Below are 16,289 nucleotides of genomic sequence, written 5' to 3'. Positions count from 1 at the left end.
TTCAGAGCAGGGCTGCTATTGCTTCTCTTTTGGGGAAGGGGAGCAGCGACTGTGAGACTATGATGAAAGCTGTTTCTTTTTCCTAGAAAGCTTCACCCAAAGACATAAGACCTACTCTGGAGGGTAGTAGGTCTGGTGGTGTTGGGATCCTTGTTATGACTGATCCCTGTTCTGAAAGTGAGGATGTGGCTGTGCTGTGTGCATTGATTCTACCATTTTGTTTCGGGTTTCCAGGGCTCAGAACTCTCCCTGACCTGGTCCCCACCTTTGTGTCCAGCCTCATACCTCTCTGTTTCATGTCCCCTCACTTCCCTCACCCAAAGCTTGCCCTCTCACTGTCCACGTCTGCTCATGACAGTCCTTCTGCCTGTGTGCTGCTGCCACCCTCCTACTTGTCCTCTAGCACTCTGCCCACGGTCACCTTCTGTGGGAAGCCTTCCCTGAGCCCAAGTTGGGTGGTGCTCACCCCAACGTAGCAACATTCAGGTACATTATACTGTAATTATTTATCCATCTTCCCACTAGGCTGTGAGCTCCTTGAGGGCAGAAACTAGATCTGATCCATCTTTGTCCTATCATTAGGGCCTGGCACCAAATAAAAATACATGTTCCTTGGATGAATATTGTCAAGAAGTTACTCAACCACATCTTGCCTCCCCCCAAAGTAACTATACTGCTGACTAGCTCTTTTGAGTATTTAAAGTCTTTGGAAAACCTTGAATCATCTAAATATTTCCCCGTCTCCATCTGTACTAAATGGAATTGTAATGCAGAGAGAGGCATGGACACAGGATGGGGCTGTCGTTCTGAGACCTCCTCCAATCTGGCTGTATTTGCCTTTGCGGGTAGGGAGGGAGGTCATTCCGGCCAGAAGGAATCTTTCATTAGTAAATGTGAGGAACCATCCCACACCTCCAGATTTTCCTAAGCAGCTCCTCTGCCCTGGTAGGATGTTCTCTCTTGCACAAGAAGTTTTTAAGAACCCTGGCCGCGTGTGTACACAGACAAGCACATGCTTGTGTTAGGAGAGAGACAGGCTCAGTGCTGGGCAGCAGGAAGAGGGATTCTGCCTCGAGTGAGTCCACAGCCCGCACCTAGACACAAGTGTCTTACTGCTCTGTGTAAGGAACATGTGATTAGGCTTCTTGAGGTCGTTTCTCAGTTCCAGTTGATATTCTGCCTGGAGACATGGTTCTGACAGAGGTAGGATAGGATGTGTTTTCCTTCCTCCCCAGGCCCTTTCCCTACCATCTCTAGAATCTGCTCCAACTCATCAGAGCTCTGTCTCCAGCAGCTGGGCTGCCGCACAGTCCCTGACCATGTGCAGTCTTTTTTGTTGTTGTTGTCATTGTGGAAAAAAAAACTAGGGAAAATACCCATTTTGCTAAATGCCAGTAAAGGGCTTTGTCTTTCACCTATACTTATAAAGGGTGAGATTTATTGGTCTCTTTGTCTGAGGAGAAAGAGTGGGTCTGATTATCAGATTGCACACCAGAGACAAGTGCTCATGTAATCAACAGACTGTCTTGGTGTCAGGATATGATCATGCTGGAGATAAACTGTGAAGGGAGAAAGCACTGGATGCTGACATACTATTGGCACCGAGCATCCTGGGCTGCTTCCTGTTGCTGCCAGTGTTTATGTGGAAGCCAGCTTGTTCCTGGACAAAGCCGTTGTGCGGGTAGGGAATCTCAGTAACCAGCCATGTTATCAGTCAGGGTCAAAAGCCCCCCTCGCCTTGTGGTTTCCAAGTCTGGAGAAGCAGGAGTTAATCTGTAATCCCTCAGTGAAAGGAGCCATAGAGCACACATTAATTCTTCCTCTCACCTCTCCTGCTTTAAGTGGTTAAGGTCTCTGAGCTCTGTTTAGCCTGTGAGCCTTGGTTCTCAGCTTAATAATACTTGGCTTTGCTCTAGTACCTTTCATTGTGAGGATGTGAAAGCTTTTTACAAACATGTATTAACCCAAGTGGGAATGGGTTTAAACAGTAGCATGAAAGATTTAGATTAGGCCTAAGGTAGAACTTCCCAGTACTTATTATATTGTCTGTCTCCCTCACAGTTTCTGGTATAAGTCATAGGTTGTCAGTATTAGGTACAGGGACTAACTTTTAAAATTTCACCTCCTCTTCATCCAGTGCCTTGGCAGAGCTGATAAGCTGTACATAGTCCATTGTTGGAGGCATTAATGCAAGGGAGTGAGGTCTCCCCCGGAAAGGATGCTTCTAGTTGAACCAGTAGCTCAAGCCCCTGTGTCTCTGGGGGTTGAGTTCAAGTCCTTTAGCTGTAAGCTGTAAGCTGTCCTATTGGACCACAGGTGGTCTGGGAAGCATGGAGAGGGAGGAAGCTGAGCTCACTAGGCTCCTCTCAGGCTGATGATTTCAGGATTGCTGACCACTGGAGAAGAATATGAGAAAATCCCAGGAGCCTGGAGCCCCACCTCCACCCCCTCCCCAGGGCAGGAAGAGGTGGGCCTAGTCTATGGTGAGAGACCCTGGAGACCAGTGTCTTAGTTTTTGTTTATTTTTTTGGATAGAGTGCTTTTGTTGGGGCCCAGAGCAGGTGCTTGTGCACCTTGTACACAGGTGTTGACCTAAGCCTCATCTCCAAGGTGGGAGGATTCTTGGCAAGGTTTCCTGTGTAAGAGAGACTTTCTGGAAGCTCTTCAGGGTTCATCTGAGTGACCCTTGGTGGGAGCCAAAGGAAGAAGTACACCTAACCTTGCCCCAAGAAACTTAGACTAGACACAAGAGTGCACACAGACCCTGGAGCTTTCCAAGAAGAGTGGCTGTGGGCCCTCTTCTCCAGGATAGATCTGACCCAAAGGCCCAGCTCCAGGCTTGGGGATGTGATTCGGCCCTGGAAGAACTGAGCAGGAGAGAAGCTGGGCAAGAAAGGGCAGTGGTGGGTGCATGGATGCCAGCCAGTCATCTGGCTATTGGACCTAGAGTTGGCAACAGGCCTACTCCAGACTCTGGCCCCTGCCTGTGACAGAACGCAAGGCTCTGCCTGCTCGCTGTGTGGCTCTGGAAGGCTGACAGGCTCTGGGTGCTGGCTGGGCTCGGCCAGGACAGGAGTGGGCCACCAAGAAGAATGCAGATTCCAGGAGGGCAGGATTTCCTTGCTCCTCCTCACTGCTGGATCCCTGGTTCCTAGAATGGGGCCCAGCACACTGCAGCCTCTCCAGGAGTAGTTGTTAACTAAATAGGAGGAGGAGTCCTAGCACTCCAAGATGAAAGCCGCAGCCCCGGGGCTCTTCCCCATCCCCACCCCGCGGCCCTCAGGGGACCACCTTTTCTTCTTTTTGGCTCAGGCCCTCCCTCTGCTGGGCAGTTCTTTGGTCTCCCAGGAAAGGGTGTGGATGTGCCAGCCGGGTGGGCATGCTGTGGGTTAAAGCCTTGCGAAACAACAGTGTAGTTAATCTTTCTAATTTATTTTCCTTTTAGACCATGGGAAGTCTGTAGGCAGCAGCTGTTACCCAATTAAAATACAGATTAATATAAAAACAGTTTCTGGAATATAAAATAGAGTGGCTGTGTCCTTACACTTCCTTAAAATACCACCTAATAATGACTTGATGAACTACAGAAACCCACCTAGAGGAACTCAGCGTTCTTAAAATGAAAATTTCTTCCCTAAAAGGTGTGTATTACCATTCCATGTAAGTCACTATGAGAAAATAACCTTCCCTCTTAGAGCCAGCGGTTCCTGTGAGTTGGGTATTTGGTATTCATTAAATGTAATTATAGTTTAATTGGAGTTTAATTCCCACCCCCCACACTTAAAAAAAAAAAGTTTCCCAGCAGGCCTGAGATACTTCTCCGTGTGAAAGTGGCCAGGGGCACACTGACTGCAGTGACTTCTAACCGGGTGCAGGTCCATGCGGGGGCCTGCTGCTGCAGAGCCTGGAGGCAGCCTGTCTGGACTTGAGGGGTATTCTCACTTCAGAACAAAGCCAGGCAGCAAACTTGTTTGAACCTAGGTCTGACGAGATCTGTAGTCTTGTCTGCTAAGGGTTCCTGTTTCCTGCCTGGCTAGCAGGTGTGCAGGGGCCAGGTCAGCAGGGTGAAGGGTGGATGCCTGCAGGAACCCCACCCCCCACCCCCTGGTCCCTCTCTTCACTGGTGTTAGAGGGGGAAGTGCTGGGAAGAGGTGGGCTTGGAACCCAGTGTGCCTGTCCCATGTGGGCACCCCCAAGTTCTGTAGGAACTGCTGGGAAGCTTGGAGGTGAATTTACTTCAGACTATGATTTGTGGGGACTTACTGAGTCCATTGAATACCAAAGACATGTGCAATCAAATTTTCTACAGAACAGAAGCTGAAACAGGAATGAGACACACCCCACGGTCAATGTGTAGGCGTGACCCCCGTCCCAGGGTGGAAGTTGTGCAGAAAGTCACACTGTGTCCTGGGACTTGATTCCCAAGGCTTCTGTCAGGCTCAGAGCCCACAGCTGTGCAGATCAGAGTCTTTCACAGTAGAAGGAGAAAAATGGAAAGGAGAGGATCCAGTCCAGCTTTGAAACCCTGTGCCCTGGTTTTCCACTCATTGACTCTCCTTCCTTCCTTTCAGCTCACCGGGATTATTCAAGCCATGGTGGATGGTCAGCCAAGCCTGCAGCAAGTGCTGGAGGTAGGTGGAGTGACCTTTAATTCCTGACCTCTGACCCCTTCCTGCTGCCTTCCTCTCCCTCCCTTCCTAAGAATGTAGCTGTGTAATTTGACTATGATTATGGCTTGATTAGAATAACATTTGCTGTCACATCAGTGACATGCTGTTGAGAGTATTGAACCATTGATCTGTCATCTCCAGCTGTTCCCATCAGGGTTACTGACAAGATGTCCGAGTGCCGCCAGGAGTCGGGGAGGCCCCGCCCGCTCCTGGCCCATGGCCCTATGCCGGCCGGCTGGCTTGGGAAGCCCGCGCTGGGCAGGCTGGGAGTAGGGGAGCCGAGCTGCGGCACAGCAGGCCCAGCCTCGGGGACTGGAGGTGTTTTTGTTTAGCTTTAGTGTTGGCTTCCTGTGGCATGTGAGCACTTCATTAACTCACCCAGAACTCCCCATCAATGGCTTTTGTTTGCTGTCAGCTCCTCCAGGAGGTGCGGCTGGGCCCGGCTGCCCCACTGCTGCTTGCCGCCGGATGCATTGTGCCTGTCAGGGGTACAGAGGCTGCACTGGGTAATGATTCCTAATCAGAATAATTATAACAATTGCCTGTGTGAGGGAAATCAAATTAAAGGCTTTAGAACCCTTGGCAGAGACCACACTTCTGGGATGTTCTCCTCAGGGAGCTGGAAAAGGTTAAGATGCTGCTTCTCATGCTCCAGCCTGAGGGAATAAGGAAGCAGTGCTTGGCCTCAGCTCTTCTCCCACCCTTCTCTGGCCTGGGGTTTTCAGAGAGGGAGAAGGTCCCCCTCCCACTCCCTTCTCTCCAGCGGGGAGCGGAGAAGAGAAAGAGCCTGTGGATTTTGTTAGGCGCTTTATTTATTGTTAAGACCAGTAAATCCAGAATTCAGCCCCTGTCAAAGCACAGGAGCAAGCAGAGCGTCTCGGAGGATGGCCAAGCACACCTGCATTGGTGGAGTCAGCCTGGAGGAAGAGTGGTGGCGGGAGAGGGAGGAAGATCTCTTTCTTGAGCCAAGCAGGCCTGTCTCGTAGGGGAGAGAAATGCAGACTGAATTTCCTGGGGCTCCTCAGGATGGAGACAGGGCCGGAGAGACAGGTTTTGGCTCCCTGGTGGCCTGTCAGGCTCTGGGTAGGGGTTGGAGCAGATGAGATGAGCTCTTAGGTGGCTCCCAGCCCCACTGACCCTCTTTTTCAATGGGGAGAGTCACCCCGATGACTAAGGATACTCCTCAGCCTGGAATGCTCTCTCTAAGACCAGACTCAGGGAGAAAGAAGGGACCCTTCCTTCCCTGTCTCCCAGTCAGTCTCCCTGGCCAGAGCCTGGCCCCTGAGCGAGGCCAGAGGCTAGGCAGCTCTTCCCTGCAGTGCCTCTGGCTGGGATCCTGGGAGGAAGATGCTTATTCTGGGCCGGCACCAAACCAGGGCGGTGGAAGTTATAGGGTTTTCTCCCTAGTGGTGCCAGTTGAGGGGGAGATTGGTCTTTAAGAGGCTTCCTCTTGCTGACTCCAGGCCACCCTGGAGCAGGATGCTCAGAGGATTATTCTGAGTCTCACCTGGAAGCTACTTTCTGCCACTTCAGCACACTTTGTAGGTGAAGAGGGAAGATTCCTGGCATTGGCTTGGATGGGGAGTCTATGGTAGGACAAGGAGACCAAGCCGGGCCCTGCTCTGTTCCATTAGCCCCGAGCTGGTTATAGAGCTAAAGAGCTAGTTTTTGTACTAACCAAGGCCCTAAGCAGATAACCAGCTAGATGTTCGCCTGATGCATTAGTTCTAGGTGGGGCTCAGGCTGGCCTCCTTTGGACCTTCAATAGCTGGGAGGGCTGGCCTAGCTGATTGGGGGTTGTCTTGGTGGTCCCTCCAACTCTTTATCCATTAAAACAGAGAAGGGAAGGAAAATGACCAGCCTGATTCCAAATGTATCACTTCCTTGGATAGGCTCATAGTAGAAGCTGCATGAGTGAATGGCCTCAGCCCTAAGCTTCTAAGGACCCCAGTAAGCAGTAGGTGCTTCTCATGGTGCAGGCCTGGTCTTGCTGGGCGTTGCCTCCTGACAGTCCTGTCCTGTCCTGCTCTCTTTTCCAGAACCACTGTTCAGGAGTTGGGGCATTGGGAAGCCCCCTAGCAGGTGGGGTACTTTCCTTGGGGATATAAGGCCAGTGAGCTGGAGGGAGATTAGCTGACTTAGGGAGCTCCAGGTTTGCCTGACCTCTTTTCTTATGGAAAGACTGCCTTATTTCCTTCAGGAGGGCCTTGGGAAAAGGATACACAAGTGCATGTGTGTACGTGTATATCTGTGCAAGGGCTTGGTCCAGAGTGGCTGGGGAGACAAACCATTCAACAGTGGAAGGTTCAGAAGTTAGTTGACGGGGAGGCCTCGGGCTGAGGAGGATTCTTTGGTGTACAAGCTGTAAAGAGGGTCTGCAGGGTCTGGCACTGGGGAGTAGCCCTGATGTTCCAGGAGGCAGGGCTGCTGTAGCCATGGCCTAGATGGGATTCTTGGCCCTACTCCAGGACTGCTTCATCATGGGCCAGCCCTCCAGAATCTGAAATTTCCAGGGAGCCCAGGATTACCATGTGCTCTCATTCCCTGCTGGGCACACAAGACCCTTTACGGTGGCCCAACCTAGTCCCCCAGCCTCAGTTCCTGTCCCTCCTTTAATTTACTGAGGACTTCAGTCACATTGCTCCCTATTCACATGTCAGTCAGTTGGCTAATATCTGTTGAGAAGACACTGTGCTGGGTTAGAGATTGACAGCAAATAAGACAGATGCCTTCATGGTGCTGATAGTCTGGTGGGGAAGGCAGACATTAAACTGACAGTTGCTTCTCAAATACAAAATGTGTGTGCCCTGTGCCCTTGCCTGGAGAATCCTCTTCCTGTGTTCCACCCTGTCAAGCAAATGCAACCACCAAGCCCTTAGTTCAGTCATCTTCTTTATGAAGCCTTTCTGACCCCTTTCCCTGTGAAAGGTAGGGCAGACCTCTGCCTCCTCAGCCTGATAGCATTCTGGGTATTTCTCCATTGCTGCCTCTATCAGATTGTATTATGATGATCTGTCTTTCTCCCCTTCCCAGCCTACTCTCTATTTTTAGGTAGGCACTTAATACATTATCACATATAATTCTCAAAACAACCCTGTAAGGTTAGTCATCTTACCTCATTTTATAGATGAAGGAAACTGAAGTTCAGAGGGGTTAAATGACTTTTAAATGACTTCCCTTCAGTGACACCACCAGGATGTAGAAGAGCCAAGGTTAGAACCCAGATGTGTCTGACTTTCAATCCCATGTTTCTAATGACTATGCGATACAGCCTTTAAAAATAATCCTCCTGTGTGAGCGGAACAGTGGTGTGATCTGCTGCACTCTCGCCCCATGCCTGAGATCTTCTGAAAAATAGGCAATGCTTCATGAATTCTTTATGATAATTGTCTCATTATATACTGATTTTAGTATTTGTACTTTGAGTGTGAGTGCAAATAATAAAAGCGCATCAAAGGGATGAAGGGAAAGAAAGACTAAAGTATGTTTAGGAGCAGTTTCTTTCCCTGCCTAGGAACTGAGCTCAACCTTTGAAAGATTCTGGTGGATTTGAATCCCCAACCAGGAGAGGAGACACACAAAGTCTGGGGCCAGTTTATGAGCTTGTAGCAACTGGAGCCAGCAATGCTAGCCCAGTGGTCAAGATGGGGCTTCAACCCAGCACAGGAGCCTCTGCTGCTAAACTCATGGTGAAAATTAACTTCACCTTCATTTTGGAAATAACCAAATTCATAAATCTGGTAAATGGACACTTGGTGGGAGGGTGGAATGAGTAAATGAGGGAATGAACCTGTGGATTGGAGTTCCTGCTGGCACCTCCTTCCAGCCTGTTCTCATGGCCCAGAACAGCCTGTGTCTATGCTAGGTTGCGCCTCTGTTTGAGGATCAGTATTTGGACTGACTTACTGGGATCTGTCCTTATCCTGTCCAGGGTGGGCTGCTAGGCAGTGGAGGAGTGGTGCCCACCCCACAACACTTGGGCTTGCGGGATCTGCCTGCAGGGATCTTCCTGCAAGTGCCTCCATAGTTCTGAGCCAAGGCTGAGAGCCCAGAGTGGAGCCATGGCTGGATAAGATTACAATTTTCTCCTGCCCTGATTACAAGCAGCTTATCCGCGTTTCTCTGTTGTGGCTCTTCACAGACTTAGGGGGAAAAAAAGGAAAATCTCATCTGTTCTTGTTGTGTACTTTTCAGAGGGTCGATGAGTGGATGGCGAAGGAAGGCCTCTTAGATCCAAACGTCAAGTCAATTTTTGTCACCTGTGGAGACTGGGACTTAAAAGTCATGTGAGTATGAGAAGGACTCCTTTGCTGGCCAGGCCTGGACTGCGGGGTCAGGTTTTGCCTTTCACAGGCTCAAATGTCCAAGCCTACAGGGCAGCTGGATCAGGGAGTCTCTGGATCTTTGGGGCTGGCAGGGCAAGACGAGGGATGGGAGCCCTGCCTTCTGCCTCTGAAACTGGGAGTGGACAGGCCCAGGACCCTACCAGTACTGCTGTCGCCTTCCTGCCTTTGCCAGGCCAGCCCTTCCTGTCCTAGGGGTACGTTATTGCCCTGACAGGAAGGAGTTACAGGAGGGTCTTTGATTTTTTTTTTTTCCCCAAACCAGATGCATAGTATTTACTATTCTAAATGCTTTAGAAATAGTAACTCATTTAATAACTGTAGGTACTCTTGTTGGTCCTTTTTTTTTTATAGGTGAAGCAGTTAAGGCACAGAGAGGTCAAATAACTGGCCCAAGAATACACAGAGACAGGATTCAAACCCAGGCAGCCTGGCTCCAGGGTCCATTCTCTTAACCATTGTACTATACTATGCTCTTATGTGGGATACAAGGCTCTGATGATCCCACAGAGAGGGTGAGGGGATGAGAGAGAGCTGCTTGTAGGAAGCTGCCCAAATCACCAGCTTCCTCTTTCCTCCTTTGTCCCCACTGCGTTTCCTCCTTTGTCTCCTGATCTTGCCCTGGTTATAGAAGACAGAACTTGTTCCTTTGCTGGGTTGACACTTCTGCCTCTTGTCTATCCTCATGGATACCTGGCTTCAGAGAGTCCCCGGGGAACTGCAGTGGGGTGGAGGAGGTGGGGGCACTGTTTGCTGAGGATTGATAGAATCGATACCTCTGTGTTCTTTGTGACTGAAGGCAGTAGCAAGCATTCTGCGTGTGTGTGCGAGCTTTTGAGCATAGGGTGGGGTTTGGTGGGGGTGGGGAGTCGTGGCTCTCAAATGACATTGCCTATCAATTCAGGCATTATTTTCTCACCAAGGCTGTTTTTATGCTTTCTGGATGCTGGGCGTTGAGGTGAAGTTATGCACCCAGGTGGCTGTCCAGCCTGCTCTTGGACACCAACCCTCTAGGTGGGGCGAGAGGAAGAATGAGCCCGGATCACACAGACCCCTGCTCACCTCATCGTCCCACCCCTTAGGTGTGGGCTGGGCACAGCGTGCTTCTGGATGATGTTCATTGTCAAGGAAATTACGGGGACTGGGCCTGGAGGCAAAACTGAATCAGGGGAGGCTTCCAAGGAGAAGGTGAGGAGGAAGGCTGTCGCTCTTGTTTACAGCATCCTGGTCAGCTTTGAGCACTTGAAGCAGGGAAGGGACTTCCATTGAGCTCCAGCATGGGAGATGCTATCCGGGGTGGGGCAGGGTTCAGGCTGACACCAGGGTCCTGGGCTCTCTGTGGCCCAGGCCAGAGACCCAGTTTCTCCATTTAGCCTTCTGAGATTTCCACTCTCCCACTGGTTTTCTCTTTGGTGTGTTCATGTCCCAAACAGCCTTCTGTGATAACTGAATGGTGTGTACTATATGCGTATATGAAAACTTTCTTCTGTGTGATGTTGGGGACTACCTCGCTGGGCTTCCCAAGCTTGGAGTTGGTTTCTCCATGAGAAGGACATGGGGTTTCAGAGGGTGCCGGCTTCTTTGCATCTGGCCTGTGCTGGCCTGCAGCACCAGTTCAGGCCTTGGCATGGTGGGCCCTGGACAGATTTTGGTGACTCAGGCGACTGCTTTGCATGTTCACAAGAACTGATGTAATTAAATGGGGTGTCAGGGTTGGGTAATCAAAGCATATATAAGAAGAAATCAAATTTTAATGAGCACATCCTGTATCTCACTCAGTCAGCCTAACTGCCTTCTCTGGTAGAAGATGGTATCTCCCTTTTATAGATGAAAAAATTAAAACAAAACAAAGTGAAAAACTGAGGCTCAAATGGGTAGACTGAGAGCTAGACAGAATTGGATTCTTAAGGCCACATAGCTTCCAAAAGAGATAATTCCGGCAGGCTTTGGTGGCTGGTTGGGGTCTGGATTGGGAAGGCCAGTGCAGCTCTGAAAATGAGTGAGCAGGGAGGAGGCAGAGGCCAGGTGGCAGGACTGGGGGAGGGGAGCCGTGTGGCTGCCTTTTCGAAGCAGGACTCCGCATAACTGCTGGGAAGGCTCTTAATTAAATGTGTAACAAAATAAAAAACAGCCAGAGAGGAAACCTAAGTAGTGCTGCGTGACAGTGCACAGCTTACCGGCGTTCCTGGAACCTCTCGTCAGAACCGTCACCTTCTCCTGCGCCCAGTAAAGCCTGCTGATGAGCCTGACAAGGGTGGTGTTAAATTGACACCCACAACTTGTTAGTGTGTGTCTTGCTTCTTATTTTGACATCCATTTTCAGATTTAACTAAGTCCAAGGAATCCCGCAAATATTTCATTCCCCACTCTAGTTTCTCCTTGCTGTCCTTCCCCTCTCTCTCAGCCCCCTTCTCCCTCCAGCCAGCTTCACAGCACTTCTGTTGGAAGGGGCCTGATTAGGGAGGCACTGAGAGATGGGGACTGAAGTGTCAATGGAAATCCCACTGGAGAAAAGAAATCTGCTCCCATCCTGACAAAGTCATTTTGTGTCCATCTTTTGTCAGCTGGAATGGGTTGATACCCAGGTTTATGTGAGCTTTGATGCTGTTGTCACAGAGCCTGCTAAGGTGGGTTTTAATTTAGTGGGTGTGAATTTAATTTTCTTTCTAAACTTGTTTAAGATATAACACCTCTGGCTTTGCCTTCCCTACCTAACCTACCTTTCCTTTGCCTTACCTGGTATTTCTTGAAGCTCCTCATGGAGTTTAGTGTTCTGTCACCAATTTTCTCTCCTCTCTGCTTTCTGTATTGTCTCTGTTAAGGGATCCCATCTTTGGCGTGGTGGGAGGGTAGGGCGGGTGCAGAGTGAGGAGTGACACCTGCACTAGGTGTTGTCCTTGAGGATCTCAGATTTCTGCTTGTAGCTTGAAGAAGACCTGGGTTTACTGGCTGAATAGCACAGGTGGCTGAGAAACTATACCAGAGGCTTTCCCAGTGGCCTGTGGGTCTGAGAAGAGAGGCAGATTGGGAACACGAGGGTAGGCTGGGCTGGGCTAAGCTAAGAGGTAAGGAAGAGCTGATAGGAGGGTGGACCTGGTCCCTGGTGCAATCTGGGAAGACGCCCTTTGGAGAGGATCAGGGTAATCGGACCCTTCAGTGGTGGAGCAGGGTCCAGGGGCCCGCTCAGAGTCTGTTGAGAGGACATCCCATCTAGCTCAACCTCAGTCTTCCTGCCGTTGGAGGCTGAACGAGTGAATGCCGGGCTGCTATTTGACTTGAGTGTTTTCCTTGCTTTTCTCACGAGGTGTGCATACCACACCTCTCTGCTGGTGCTGTGCAGCTGTGGACCAGAACGCCTGGAGATCAAAAGATACTTGCTCAGATCACCCTACTCACTGCTTGTTTTGGGGGCATGCACTCAGTGGGAACTACAGAGGGCCACACAGCCAAGACTGTTGAAGAGCAGAGACTGCTGTCACCTGGGGTGCAGTCCCATGGTGATGGAACCACATGCCTGGGGTAGTACTGTGGGGCAGGGACTAGCCCATGGTGAGTGTGGATGAAGGCTGGAAGGGTGAGCCAGTGACATGCTTGCCGGGAGTCAGGCTGGGCCCTCTAGGCATCATTCAGCAGAGCTGACCACTTCATCCTTCTTGAAACACTGTGCATCTCCACTCTTCTTGTATCTCCATTTCTCTGACTGTCCCTTCACATTCCTTTTTGCAAATGCTTCTTTCCTTACTTTTTTCTTAAATTTGGTGCTGCTTAAACTTTGGTATTTCTTTGATCTCTCTCCTAGCTGTCTTTTCTTTTTTTCTACATACTCACACTTCCCAGTGATCTCATCTATTGCCCCAGCTTCAACTATTCTCTGTGTGCTATCTTCTCATCTTTTTCTCCATCTGTCATCTGAACTCCAAGCCTTCATATCCAGCTCCTATTCTGTATCTTACCTAGGTATCCACAGATCCTCAAAGCTCAAGTGTTATTTTTCTCTCAACACCTAGTTCTCCAGCATTCTTTCGAATAATGACTAGGACCATCTACTCAGTAGTTCTGTCAGAAACCTGAGAATCATCTTTGGTTCCTCCCTCTGGCCACAAACAATTAATTGCCAAATCCTGTTGATCCTTTCTCCTAAAGTTTTCTCAGAGTCATTGCCTTCTTTCCAAACTTACTACCACTGCCCTCGTTCTGGTCACCGTATTCTTGGATTACTATGAAAGTCTTCTGGCTGGCTTCTCTGATTGTCTTGCTTCTTCTATTGCATTCTTCTAATTGTAGCAGATTATGTCACCCACTTAACACCCTTCAAGCTCCCCTTGGCCTCAAGGCAGAGTCACACTGTTTATTGAAGCTTTCAAAGCTCGTGTTTATTCTCCAGCCTCATCTTCCAACACTCTCTATGTATTCAGCCCCCACTCCAACCAGATGCTCCACCTGGCCAGTTCCTAAGAAGCCCTCTTAACATCTTTCTCTAGGTGTCTTCCCTGTGTGTTCCTGGAGCACATGTACTTATTTATGCATAAAATTGTATTGTAGCTGCCTCAACTTGTCTGTCTCTGTCACTAGATTGTGGGCACCATTATAACCCTAGGACAATGCTTGACATGTAGCAGTTGTTCAACAAATATATGTTGAATAAATGACAATTAAGTCATGGAGTGGGCCTGTGGAATCCCTGCACAGGAAGAATGACAGAGGGTCGATAGTGGGTAGATTCAGGGAGAATGGAACAGAAGAAGAAATCTCAGGCCCTCCAGCCTGAGTGTGAGGGGTTAGAGGACAGTACTGCTAGTGCCAGGAGGCTCCTGGATTTCCCCCTGCCAGCACTGGGTATCGGGCCCTCTCTGGTGGGTGCTGGGTGAGGTGGTGCATGGGCCTGTGCCAGGGAGGAGGAGTTTGGTCCTAGGCACAGTATGAAGGGCTTTCTCTGAGAGATTTGCGCCTCCAGGACTGAGGGCTCGAAGTGCTCTGGAAAGTTTACATCAGATAATAAAGCTAGCCAGCGTTTACTGAGCACTTACGTATATTCCAGGAGTCCTGCTATGCTGTTTACACACACATTATTTCATTGAATCCCTACCCTAATCTTATGAAATTAATTCTTTTTATAACCTTTAAAAAAAAAGACATGAGGAAAGTGGGGCCCAGAGAGGCTGGTAATTTGTCAAGGGCAAGCAGCCAGTTTGTGGCAGGGGTGTGAACATAGGCATTCTGACTCTAGAAGCCATGTGTTTAACCACTCTGCTGTCTGACCACCTATTTCTGTCTGCCTTTGTGTCCTGTGGCTTTGTGGTCTGGTGGGAATGCCCTTCCTCCTCTCCTTTGTTTGCATTGTGTGTCCGAACCTCGAGATGTTCTCTGATACTCTTGGCTTCTGGTACCTGGTCTGGTATTGGTGGAGGTCTGGACTGTTAGGTTCATTCTGATGTGAGGGCGTGGTTGGCCAGGAGGTATGGCAGGGGATGATTTGGGGCTGTCTGAGAGCCTCTTTGCTGAGCTACAGATGAATGAATGCTCTGTTTTAAGGAAACCACTGCCAATATCACTTTGGACACTTCTATCCTGTAGTGTGTTTGGAAGCATGTGGGGCATATAATCATGTCACTAAACTCATGAGAACCTTGTCCCTTGTCCGTGGATTTGCCAGCTGGTCCCAGCACTGAGCTGTATCACCTTTGATTAGCAGCCTGCTGGGGGAAGGGGCTTGAGTAAGAACTCCCTGGCAGTCCTGACTTGTCTCATTTCCTGATACTTTTATCTGTCACTGCAAGCGCTTGGGCTCCCCTCCTGAACTAATTAAGTTTGCATGTGTTTAGACACATTGCCAAATAGGGCTTAGCAAAGCGGAACTGAGCTACATCTCTTTTTGAGTAGGGAAGGAAAGGTATATGAATGCTCCACCACGAGGGCCAGGAGGGGTGTGGGTGACATGGAGCGGGTGTGGGTGACATGGAGCGGGTGTGGACAGATGATAGGCATTCTGCCCTGGCCTCCTAGGGACACAGCAGGCCTGCAAAGCAACTTTCTGATTGGCTGGCAGAGGCAGGTGAGGGCCCACTCTCCAGCTCTCTTAGTAAACTGGGCGTTCTAAGAGGGCTGAGGATGGAAAGAGGACAGGCTGTGAAGTAGGATTTTCTCCCAAGCACAAGCAAAACTGAACGTCAAGTTTAGTGGGATTTGCAGGGGGTGTTTGTAAGCCTGTGTGCTATTTGCTGCCAGCCTGAACCTACCCAGCTCCTGGCCTTAAAACCGCTCATGTGGCTGGCAGAGTGCAGGATGGCCTTCTTTCTAGGTCTTTGAGAAGTATATTGGAAACAGGGACTACTGAAGTACATGGTTTCCTTTTTGAGAAGGCCCCAGACCCCAGCTCAGTCTCAGGATCCCTGTGAGGTGGTGCCAGGGGAGGAGAGTAGTACCGCTCAGGATCTCCCCCCCGGAGGTGGGGTTCTGCCTAGTGGACCACCACAGTGAGGTGATGGCTGACAGCATGTGCTCGTGTCAGATTGATGCCTGCCTTTCCCCTAGTGCTGGCTGGCCTGAGGGCTGAGATGCCCAGTGGCAGAACATATTTGGGTCCTGCTCACAGAGCAGGCCTGGGGCATTACCATGTTGTGGACTCCTCTGAGGTAGGGAGTGAGCATATTTCCTACAGAAAGCAGGAGAGCCAGCTCACTGCCATAGTCAGGTCCTCGGTCCTATAGCTAGCTGTAAGGCCAGTGGTTCAGCTTCCTGGCCCTAAAGAGGCTGTTGACAGGCAAGAGCAGCTCAGAGTCAGGCCAGGCTCCCAGGGCACACAGAGTGTGTGTGGGTGAGGTGGGGAGGGGGTTTTGGAGGTTGTGTAGGAATTCTGGGCCTTGGAGCTGCAGCTAAGCCCAGGGAGGACAAGAACCAGACCTTCTGCCCTCCCTTCAGCTTCCCTAGAGCCCTCTCGTCAGCAGAGGTGCACCGGGTTAGCCCCAAGAAGGCAGCTTGTGTTGATGGGGTCATGTTTCAGCAGCAGCTAATCCAAGTCACTCGATATAAATCTCTCCCTGCTGCCTCTCCCCTCCCTCCCATCTCCAACCCACAGACAGGGAAATGAATCCTGGCCCTCACCCTGAATACATCATGGCAGGCCTGCCTCTAATGAGAGAGGGCCATTCATTGTGGGGTGAAGCTCCCTGCAGAGCCTGGGATGCCATTAATTAAAGAAGAGCCACCTGAAGCCAGTCGTGCGGTGCCGCCTGCCACGCTCAGATGGAGTGGTGGTGGGGTAGCCTCGTTAGCCTGA

At 50.2% G+C, this 16,289-nt stretch overlaps 1 protein-coding gene across 12 annotated transcripts in view; it reads left to right on the top strand.

Moving 5' to 3' along the window:
• Window positions 1–16,289, top strand: part of ERI3 (ERI1 exoribonuclease family member 3) — a 123,148-nt gene that overhangs the window by 33,718 nt on the left and 73,141 nt on the right. For all 12 annotated transcript variants that reach the window (XR_004324975.1, XR_004324974.1, XM_032494101.1 and 9 more), the window contains 2 exons: window positions 4,572–4,631; window positions 8,865–8,956. Coding sequence is in view for 10 of the 12 variants with exons in the window: in XM_032494101.1 (XP_032349992.1) it covers window positions 4,572–4,631; window positions 8,865–8,956 (152 nt within the window). In the remaining 2 variants the exon portion in view is untranslated. The remainder of the gene's footprint in view (window positions 1–4,571; window positions 4,632–8,864; window positions 8,957–16,289) is intronic.

Source organism: Camelus ferus, chromosome 13, assembly GCF_009834535.1.
Source record: "Camelus ferus isolate YT-003-E chromosome 13, BCGSAC_Cfer_1.0, whole genome shotgun sequence".
Classification (NCBI taxonomy): Eukaryota; Metazoa; Chordata; class Mammalia; order Artiodactyla; family Camelidae; genus Camelus; species Camelus ferus.
The sequence above is the reverse complement of the archived record's forward strand: the minus strand, read 5'-3'. Positions and strand labels throughout refer to the sequence as shown.